Raw genomic sequence first — 11,095 nt, 5'->3', positions numbered from 1 at the left:
CCGACGTCTCGGTGCCCGAAGGCGGTTGTGTTAGCGGAAACGAGGCAATCAGATATGCGGGCTTTAAAACCTTCGCTTAGTCATAGGAGCTTTAAACTGGGGAAGCTAGCTATGATCCCCCGGTTACTGTTCGGCGACATCCGAGGTCAAGCCGTAAACACTTCGGCCAATGTTATGAATGGTCCGTCATTTTAACATAATCATCGGATCGCTGACCATTTTATGCCTATTGTGACAGTCAGTTTTCGGCTTTCTCCACTGAGGTGCTTGACCATGCGAGCTGGAAGCACAATCGCAGTGGTTCTCCCTTTGCACACCTAGCTGAACAAAGCGGAACGTAGGAGGCAAGCACAGGAGCCGGGCAACCCAACTATTGACCGAAGACACAATTCGAACCCGTTGCATATATAGCAATATCCGAGAATGTTTTTGCCGAATCCCTAAAGGTGTCCGGCGTTGCACTACGAGACTTGTGCTGAAAACACACAAATATTTTAAAAGTGTCATAAGCTTGGAAAACCAAAAAACGTCAGTAAAAACTTGACGTCCGAACAAGATCAAATGTTCGGTGCCAATCCGAAAATTGGTCTTAGAAAAAAAGAGTGCTTCTGTCGTGCTTTAACATGTCACATCCTATCTCAAGACTTCAAGTGGGTCAGCCTACGGCTTCAACCTCCTATCCCGAAGGCGGAGTACTTCTCATTAGGCCAGTTTAGCAAACTAAACTCTAGCGGCTTTGAGAGAGAAATTAGGCTCCCCGGATAGTGACCACACACTCGTGTCGAAAAAAGGAGTGATGAATAATAATAGTAATAAAAACTTTGCAACAACTAAGAAGAAGAACACTTATTATAAAACGGCTCATATAACTTTAAGAGTCCCCAAGTGACTTGGCTAAAAGAATTTTATGTATAATGATTGTATGTACTGAAGTACTAATATCATATCTTTGTTCACCCGAACTTTAAACGTGTCTTAACCGACCGTCGGCTTCTCCCTCTTCGGTCAAGGACCGAAAAGTGTTATGTACTCCACCTGTCGAGAATATCGGCAGTGTTTCCGATAACCAGGCAACCAGGCCATAAGGCTGTAATAGACAAAGCGCGCTCAGGGAACTTATGCTATATTACAGACGAAGTGTAAGAAGCATCTTTGAAGAAAATAGTACCCCCACCGATACCTTTCTTCGGTGCTCATTATTACTATGAGACTTGTGCAATAGATTTTTCGTACTCATGAGTTCCATTGTGTGCCGACCATGGTTGAAAACAATAAGAGCGCTAGCTTTTGGCTTCACCCAGTCTGAGGTCAGAGCTCGGAGGACCCAGCCGTGACAATCGCAGAGGTGCTCCCTTTACTCCCTAGCTGAACAATCGGGAACGTAGGGGTAAGCACAGGAGCCAGGCAACCCAGCTTGCAAATCGCTTAAGTCAATATGGTGCATATTGTGGCGTAATACACGAATAAGGAACGAAGCCGTACAAGTATAATCATATGCAAGAGGAAAAGCTTCATAAAGGAAGCCCCCAAATAAACGGGGTATTTGAATTTGTGCATCACAAACAAAGTTTGGACAAGGAATTTTTTTACAAGCAACTTTTTTCCAAAAAAGTATAATGCTTGGCCGAACCGAACATAAGTTCAAAATTTAAAACTTTGAGCAGGAAGGCAACTTAGCTGGTTATTGTGTTCGGTATTGATGACGTGGTCCGAGCTTGATGCGGGATAAGGTTCCATCCCCCAAGCCGGTCCCGAGGTGGCGGAGCAAAGGGCTCGGCACTCCAAAGTGGTGACATAGCACGGTCAATGCAGGCCGGCAGAGTGATGCCGAAGTCCCCGGCATGGGGTAATGAAGTGTTGACGAAGCCCCCCGTCCAGCCGAGGTGACGTGGTATGTAAGTATGCCGAGTTGATGATACTGCCCAACCCGGATTATTTTCCTGTGCACAAAAAATAGTGCAAACTGGAGATAATAGTAATAATAAAAATTATAAAAATGTTGCATAATAAATAATTTATGCAAAGTGAGTAATAAAACAAATATGGCCTGGCGCCGAAGTCAATGTCGATGCACAGCGTCGGCGTGATGCGGTAAAGGTGTGGCAAAGCCTGAATTCATAGGTCGGTCCGAGTTCCGGATGCGGCGTTCGCCGGACTATGTACGGAAACTGACCGAACCACCACGCGACCGTTGTTAGTGCGGACATCATTCGATAGACCTGTGTAGAGGAACAGACCAGAGTAATAATTTCTTGGGAAAAATAAACTCCAACAAGCAAAAATTACTAGGATTAATAGCACCTGGTTTATTTGTTGTAGCAATCCGAAGAAAGGTGACTCCCAAAATTGGGACTCGATCCGCACACCCATTGTCTGATGGGCGATAAAGCGACGGCATGGCGATGCTAGCAAAGGTTGGCTCGCCGAGGCAAAGCCCTCGGTCCAGCTAACGTGACGGAGCTGGTCGGCTAGTGACACCGAAGTCTCCGGAGTAGGATTGTTGAAGAGATGACGAAGCCCCCGGTCCAGCCGAGATGTCGAAGCCTCGATGTCAGCCGATGAATCGAAGTAGGTCGGCGTGATGGACACGAGCTTGAAGAAGCAATAGTGCGGCCCTGCCGATGCAGGTCGTGACGTGGTCGATGCCGGCTTGATGAAGTGACCGTGCGGCGATGCCGGTATGCCCGCTCCGTGTAATCCGTGGGGAGCCGATGTTGGTGATGATTTATCCTTCGCGATGCCGGACTCTTGTTCGACTTGCCGAGATGATGATCCGAAGAAGTTGAGCTCGGCTCAACAAAGTGACGATGTGTCTAGCGCAGGTCAGCAGCCTTGGAGCAATATTGCCGGACTGGTTTGACACCAGCATGATGATGAAGATGACCTCAGGGGAGGCTTAAAAATTATGGGCACGTGTTTAAAAACAACGCTCAATACCCTAGAAGATAATTCCTTTGAAAAGGTTGTCCAATATCACGTTCATAAAGAAACATGAATTCGGGTCGGATCCGTATTCGTGCAGAAAACGGATCCGAAAATTGGTCCACTCATCGGAAGGTTCCTGGGGTTTGAACCGTCGGATCGAGCTGAAATTTGGAGGGGTGGTAGATATGGGAATTCCGCAGTAGATGAACGGTTGGATATTCCAAAGGACCTCCGAGATGGGCTCTGGAGACCACGCCCTAAACTCGTCCAGATTTCCGTCCGGATTTAACAGGGCTCCGGTATTTCGTAGATTGTCGGAGATTCCTCCATCGGAACTCGACGAAATTTTGCATGGCTGTTGTAGACGTAATTCGGCACAATTCCACCGAAGAAATCGTTAAAACGACACTTGAGGAGGCGATGGCGGCGGATACGAGTTCGCTGTCCAGAAAAACAGCACGGTCGCCCGAGGGCAATGTTGACGTTGAGCCCCCGGGCTCCCTGGATGATTTCTCCATGATCTTGATAGAGATCAGAGTTGATGTTGATGAAGGCCCTCATCCGAACATGACGATTGGAGGTAGGGCATAGTCCTCGGTCGAGCCAAGGTGACCAGTCGAGCCGGTGATGAAGATGTCGACGTTGTAGTTAATCCGCAGACGAGCCATCGATCCTTTTGTCGATCACACAACGGAACTCTCAATGAAAGCACCAATGTCGGTGTCAAAATCGGCGGATCTCAGGTAGGGGGTCCCGAACTGTGCGTCTAAGACGGATGGTAACAGGAGGCAGGGGACACGATGTTTTACCCAGGTTCGGGCCCTCTTGATGGAGGTAATACCCTACGTCCTGCTTGATTGATATTGATGATATGAGTATTACAAGAGTTGATCTACCACGAGATCGTAGAGGCTAAAACCTTATAAGCTAGCCTATGGTATGGTTGTTGTATATGTTCTCTATCGACTAGCCTGGCCTCGGTTTATATAATGCACCAAAGTCCTAGGATAACAAGAGTCCTAGTCGAATACGCCGGTGGGGAGGAGTCCTTGTCTTGATCACCAAGTCTTGTGGAATCTTCCATGTATGCGGCAGCTGTCCGAACTGGCCCATTAGTATACGGCCATGGGGGTCCTTGGCCCAATCTAACAGATCGAGAGACGACGTGGTGAGTACCCCCTAGTCCAGGACACCGTCACTCTTCTTCATCCTCTGGAAGCTCTTTCCTGAGAATATACGCAATGTACGGCACTATCCAATCGGGTATGACAACCAAAACTTCCATGACCAAGTCGACTAGGGCTGGGACTTCAACTTCAGTCGGATCAGTAGGACTCTTAGGTTGTGGGGGCTCCTCCGTGAAGGGATCCTCTTGGACGTACGACATGTGGAGATGCTCCAAGAACACATTACTGGGAATAGGCTCACGCTTGGAGCCTATCTTTGCGAAATCATCAGCTGCTTGATTTTTCAATCAGGGTATATGATGGAGCTCTAACCCCTCAAACTTCTTCTCCAACTTTCTCACTGCATTACAGTAACCAGTCATAGCCGGGCTTCTGGCGTCCCACTCCTTCATTACTTGATTAACCACCAAATCCGAGTCACCGTAGACCATTAGGCGACGGACGCCGAGTGAAATGGCCATACGCAACCCGTACAAAAGTGCTTCATATTTAGCTTCATTGTTGGAGGAATCAAAATGGATCTGAAGAACATAGCTGAGGCTGTCTCCTCAAGGGATACTAATACCACCCAGCACCAGAACCGTTCAGCATCTTGGATCCATCAAAGAACATGGTCCGATGCTCTGAGTGAATCTGAGTCGGTTGTTGCTGCTCGACCCACTCGGCGAGGAAATCTGCTATTGCCTGGGACTTGATAGCGTTCTTTGCCTCGAACTTGATATCCAAGGGAAGGAGTTCAATCACCCACTTTGCCACTTGACCAGTTGCATCTCTGTTGCTCTGAATTTCTGACAATGGTGTGTCGCTGACGACTGTAATGGAGTGATCAGAGAAATAATGTGCAACCTTCTTCATGGTCATGTAATTCCCATAAACAAGCTTCTGATAATGAGGATATCTTTTCTTGGATGGAGTCAAGACTTCAGAAATATAGTACACTGGACGTTGAACTTTATAGGTTTTTCCTTCTTCTTCCCGCTCGACCGTAAGTACTGTACTGACAACTTGTCCAGTGGCTGCAATATAAAGCAGTAAAGGCTCTTTGCTGATTGGAGCAGCCAGCACCGGCTGGGTGGAAAGCAGGGTTTTTAGTTCTGCAAATGCTGCATCAGCTTTAGGAGTCCACTCGAACTTATTAGATTTCTTCATTAGTCGGTAAAGAGGCAATGCCTTTTCACCGAGGCGAGAGATGAATCAACTTAAGGCGGCCAAACAACCAGTAAGTTTCTGAACATCATGCACACGCACAGGGCGTTTCATCCGGAGTATGGCTCCAACTTTCTCTGGGTTGGCATCGATCCCTAGTTCGGAAATGAGGAAACTGAGTAACTTTCCTCCTGGGACTCCGAATGTGCATTTCGACGGATTAAGCTTGATATCATACCTTCTGAGGTTGGCAAAGGTTTCAGCAAGGTCAGCCAGCAGGTCGGAACATTTACGCGACTTCACCACAATGTCATCCATATATGCTTCCACATTCCGACTGATTTGAGTGAGCAGGCACTTCTGAATCATCCTCGTAAATGTGGCACCAGCATTCTTGAGACCGAATGGCATGGTGACATAACAAAAGCACCCAAATGGAGTGATGAAAGCTGTTTTTATCTCATCGGGTCCATACAGTCGGATCTGATGATACCCAGAATAGGCGTCTAGAAAAGATAAACGCTCACACCCCGCAGTCGAGTCGATGATTTGGTCGATACGGGGGAGAGGAAAATGATCTTTCGGGCAGGCCCGATTGATATGCTTGAAGTCAATGCACATACAAAGTGAATCGTCCTTCTTGGGGACCATGCCAACATTGGCAAGCCACTCGGAGTGGTAAATCTCTCAGATGAACTCAGCCGCTAGGAGCCGAGCCACTTCCTCGCCAATTGCTTTTCTATTTTCTGTACAGTAGACTGTCTAAGATGTTCCTTGACTGGCTTTACTTTTGGGTCGACTCGCAAACGATGCTCAGCCAGTCCCCTAGGTACACCCGTCATGTCAGAAGGTTTCCATACAAAGATGACCTAGTTCTCACGGAGGAACTGGATGAGCGCTTCTTCCTATTTGCTGTCGAGTGATGTTGCGATATGAGTAGGAGCAGCATTAGGATTGATCGGGTGAATATGAATCGGTTTCGTTTCTCCGGACGACTGAAATGCAGAATCTGTGGCAGGCTTCTTTGCTCGCAGCAAATCACTCGAATCTGCATTTTTCTGATACTCTTGCATTTCGACTGCTGCCATTTGTGCATCGGCAATTTTAGAACCCTTCTGGAAGCATTCCTCTGCCTTCTGCCGATTGCCAGTGACCGTGATCACTCCTCTAGGACGAGGCATTTTTAGCTTGAGATACATGTAACATGGTCGAGCCATAAAACGCGCGTATGCAGGCCTCCCCAGAATAGCATGATAAACACTCTCGAAATCCACTACTTCAAATGTCAACTTTCCCTTACGGTAATTCTTTGAATCACAGAAAACCACGTCCAAGGTTATCTGGCCGAGTGATTTAGCCTTCTTGCCAGGGATGATGCCGTGAAAGCTCATGTTGCTCTCACTAAGCTTGGACATCGGAATGTCCATCCCTTTCAAGGTTTCAACGTAAAGAATATTCAGACCACTACCACCATCCATCAACACTTTTGCCAATCAAGTGCCTCCAATAACCGGGTCGACCACCAATGCTTGCCTCCCTGGTGTGGCTATGTGAGCAGGGTGGTCAGACTGGTTGAATGTGATAGCTGTTTGTGACCACTTCAGATACATTGTCGTTGCGGGAGCAACCATATTCACTTCTTTGTAGATCACTTTCAGTCGACTTTTGCTTTCAACATCAGCAAAAATCATCAGGGTGGAATTGACATTGGGAAAACCATCATCTTCCTCTTTGTTTTCATCCTTGTCAGATTCTTTTTCCTTCTCATTAGGTTGTTTCTCTTGGAATTGCTCGATCAGAACCCGACACTGTCGAGTGGTATGCTTAGGATAAATCAGATTGCCTTCTTCATCTTTCTTGGTGTGAATGTGACATGACAAATCCATCACATCGTTATCGGATGCATCTTTTACTTTCTTGGGGGTCCAGGGCCTCTTAGGTTTCCCTTTAATCTTTCCTTGAATCACAGTCGCAGTTTCACCAGGTCCTGCAGGTTCAGCTTTACGCTTTTGTTTCCGATTGGAATTGCCTCCACCAGTGTCTTGACCGACTGGTTTGCTCTTCCCACTGCGGAGTCGATCCTCCTCTTCTCCATTAGGATACCGAGTGGCTATTTCCATCATCCGAGTCAGAGACATATCTCCTGTCCGACCGAATTTCGGGACCAGCTCCCGATTTTTGACGCCTTCCTTGAAAGCGCAAACTGCTTGATGGTGGGAAACATTTTCCACTATGTGATGTAAAGTGGTCCACCTCTGAATGTAATCTCTTAGAGTTTCACTCGGTTTTTGCACGCAATGCTGCAATTCCGTTAACCCCGCTGGTTGCTTGCAAGTACCCTCAAAAGTTTTAACAAACACTCGAGCAAGTTCTTCCCAACTGAATATACTGCCTGGCGCTAACTGAGTCAATCATGCTCTGGCTGAACCTTCTAACATCAGAGGAAGATGCTTCATGGCCACTTCATCATTGCCACCACCGATCTGTACAGCCACCCGGTAATCTTCAAGCCAAGTGTCAGGCTTAGACTCACCAGTGAACTTGCTGACTCCAGTCGCCAACCTGAAGTTGGGAGGAATCACTGCGGCTCTGATGGCTCTACTGAAACACTCTGGGCCTGAAACATGAACTCTGCTGCCAATCGGGTGATCTCTGTCAAGGCCCTCCCCGTGTGCTCTGTTCCTGTCGACTAGACCTTGAACGAGAATAGATCTCGCATCAAAGCCTGGCTCCCTTGGGTCGACTGGTATTCTTCTCTCACCACTGCGAGGGCGTCTACCATCATATTACCGAGGCACATATGATCCACTCCTCGGAGGAGGTGTGGGCACTCGATGACGGTCATCACGACCGAGTCAATGATCGTACTGTTCGTGGTTTCTGTACTGATCCTTCCGGTATCCACGTCCCTCACGCCGCGGGGGTGATCTTGGGCTGTGGGCCGACTGAATGTATCCGCCATCACAGATCTGCTATGTATCCTATTCCGCGACTGAGACACTGCTGTGTTCTGCTCTCCTGCCGCTCGGAGTAAGGCCTGGATCTGCATCAAACCTCTGCCAGCCTCCGACTGGGAAGGCTGGATTGACTCGGCTATACGGGCTGCAGCCGTGAGATTTTGAATCGGAGTGCGGTATACCTGAGGTTGAGGCAGAAAAAGCTGTCATCGACTGGACTCAGGGATCCGTTGCCGTGCACGCTCATCGAGTGCATGCTGAAGGTTCTCTAGTCGAGTGCGCTCAGCCAAGTTGGCTAGGCATGCCTCCTCCAAGGCCTGGGCCTCGAAGGTTTCCCCAACGATGGGCGTGTGAAGTGCATCCATGTTGCGGCAGCGAAGCTCTTCTCTCTGCTGCGAAGAAAGAGGCTCAGGGCGGTATTCCTCGTGAGCGCGCGACGGATCGCCGCCGCCATTGCCGCCGTCGTCACGATGGAAGCCAGGAGGACTATGTGGTCCGTCGCCCATCAAGACTTCAGCTGCAGGATCGCTGCTGTCGCATTCAGATGCGGTCTCGACGGAGCCAGTCGAACAGGCCGTAGAGAGTTTCATCGGGCTCGATCACCGTGACTTGAGGGGTGGCCGACTGGCGGGCCACCGCGTGTTTCACCCACAGCTGAAGCCGCGACCGACCGGATCACTTGCGCATGCGAACAGCGGGGAGCGAAGACACCACGGGAGCCGACCAATACTAGGTCGACGGCTACCGGAGAAGGATGCTACGAGCGCACGCGTGAAAGTGCGTCGCCCCGCGGACGGGGAGGGCCTCGACGTCAAGGGGAGCTTCCTAAAGCCAGGCGGAGTCGTTGGCAACGAAGACGAGTGCACCAAGATGGATCTCGCGGCCCTCCGCCAATCCACCACCGGAAACCATGATGATGGGAGTCGGAAAAATTGCAACTTCACCAAAAAGTCGCTAAGGCACCTGCCCCACGGTGGGCGCCAACTGTCGTGGTTCTAAGACTGACGGTAGAATGAGGGGTAGGCATGAGGAGGCAAGATCCCAGCTATGGTGAAGTTGTACACACAAGATTTACGAGTTCAGGCCCTTCATGGTGGAAGTAAAAACCCTACGTCTCAGTGCCCGGAGGCGGTCGACTGGATTATATGAGTGTGGTATTACAGGGGGTGCGAACCCTTGTCCCTGAGGAGGGGGATGGCTTATATAGAGTTCGCCAGACCCCTCCCGCCCTTAGTTACAAAGGGTTTAAGGTACATAAAAGATGGGGCGTTTCTGGTAACGCTAGTAATAAAGTGACATAAATGACCACTTAAGTCTACAGAGTAAACGCACGACCGTTGCTTTTCAGAGTGGCTTTCAATTTTCTGTCTGTCGAGTGATCATTGCCATGGTCGAGTGACATAGAGTCTTTCAAGTGGAACGTTTCTGGTCGAGTGGATGATGGTATCCCTTGAATACTTCTGACTTTAGGGTGATGTCCTAGGGGAGGGTGTCTAGGTCAGGCCCATGACCTTACCCTAGGTACATAGCTTCGTCATCAACCCCCCTCCCTCCTCGCCGTCTCCTCCCCCCGTCCGCTGAAACTGACCTCCACATCTACTCTGCTTACGCCTTGCTCATCCAAGGTGGCGGCGCCGGCACCTACTATTCTTCCAACCGATGCACTCTACAGTTACACGTTGCTCCCCCGAAGGCCTCTACATCGTCTGCAGCTTGAGTGCGACCCACGAGCGCCACACCTGCGTCCTCCTCCAGCCGACCCCATCTCGGAGATGGCCTGCTGGTGTGATTGTTGGTGTGGAGGTACTATACTTTGCCATTGCCTCTCCTTCCCAATCCTCATCCGACACGACTGTGCTGCCTACCAAATTTAATTATTCTGTCACCTAAAATTCAGGATCCGTGCGCCTGCTCGAACTGTCTAGAAACCACTAATGCAGCCAAATATATTCTAGAATCTTCTTATTGGGTATGCAGATGGGACCCGCGTTGCTCAAACTACACCCCAAGAATTCACACATTGGTCATGCTAATCTTCATATCAAATGGGAGTGTGAGGATGTGGGATTCACTGGCATTCGCCATCTAATCCGCTTCATCAAAGGACAAGGTATGGTTGTTGATTAAGAGTAAAATATTATTGACATCGCATCAACTTGTTAGACATTACTTGTGCAGTTGCATATATGTGATCGAACTGTCTTCTCTTTCCAAGGTATCATTTTTTGCAACATTTGCAATTGTATCTACAACATTGTTTGGTCTCAATTTCTTTTCCATAATCTTCTTGTGGAATGATACTTTAAGTATCGTATAGGTGTAGAGATGAATACGTTTTGGATGAGAGGCATTTATGTTGCTTCTATATTGCAGTGCTAATTATTCGTGTACATGCAACACTTTTTTTGAATGTGTGTACATACTCTCTTATGGATGCAAGTTCTGTATCAAGTGTTTTATTTGTGCTCTCTTTTTTCATGTGAATTCTCTTGACTAGTTGTTGATTGCGACATATTCTGGGGCTACAAAGCACTTAGCAAACTATTTTATTTAGTATTGGTTGATCATACTTGCAATATTCTGAATTGCTATGCTTCAACGCACTATTACAGGATATAAATATTTTTCTTCAAATCGTGGAAAGTGGTTTGGAATGTAACCACATCAATTCATTTTAGACTTCTTTTACCATTCTAGTATCTTTTAACAATGGGCTGCGGGCTCATGACATTGAGAGATGACAGATGAGCGACATGGCGGGTGAAGGAACATGATATGTGTTTAGATGTTGAGCCAATCCGACCGGAGGATGAAGTTTTTAGTCATCGCGGTTAAATTGCACATATTTGTGAGGACACATATTGTCATTCTTCCATCATG

General features: G+C 48.2%; 1 protein-coding gene across 1 annotated transcript; it reads right to left on the bottom strand.

Annotated features, from left to right (window-relative positions):
- Positions 1-6,163: 6,163 nt before the first annotated feature.
- On the bottom strand, positions 6,164-6,685 carry LOC147980173 (uncharacterized). Its single transcript, XM_087515499.1, has one exon. It carries the CDS (start codon positions 6,683-6,685, stop codon positions 6,164-6,166), a length of 522 nt encoding a protein of 173 aa, XP_087371625.1.
- Positions 6,686-11,095: the final 4,410 nt, after the last annotated feature.

Source organism: Triticum urartu, chromosome 3A (genome assembly GCF_056163025.1).
Source record: "Triticum urartu cultivar PI428250 chromosome 3A, HENAU_Tu73, whole genome shotgun sequence".
In the NCBI taxonomy this organism is placed as follows: domain Eukaryota; kingdom Viridiplantae; phylum Streptophyta; class Magnoliopsida; order Poales; family Poaceae; genus Triticum; species Triticum urartu.
Note: the sequence above shows the minus strand (reverse complement) of the source record. Positions and strands in the feature narration are given on the sequence as shown.

Bases quoted from the DNA above. Each gene is read 5' to 3' on its own strand.
- LOC147980173 (XM_087515499.1), bottom strand. From the start codon at position 6,685: ATGGACATTCCGATGTCCAAGCTTAGTGAGAGCAACATGAGCTTTCAC.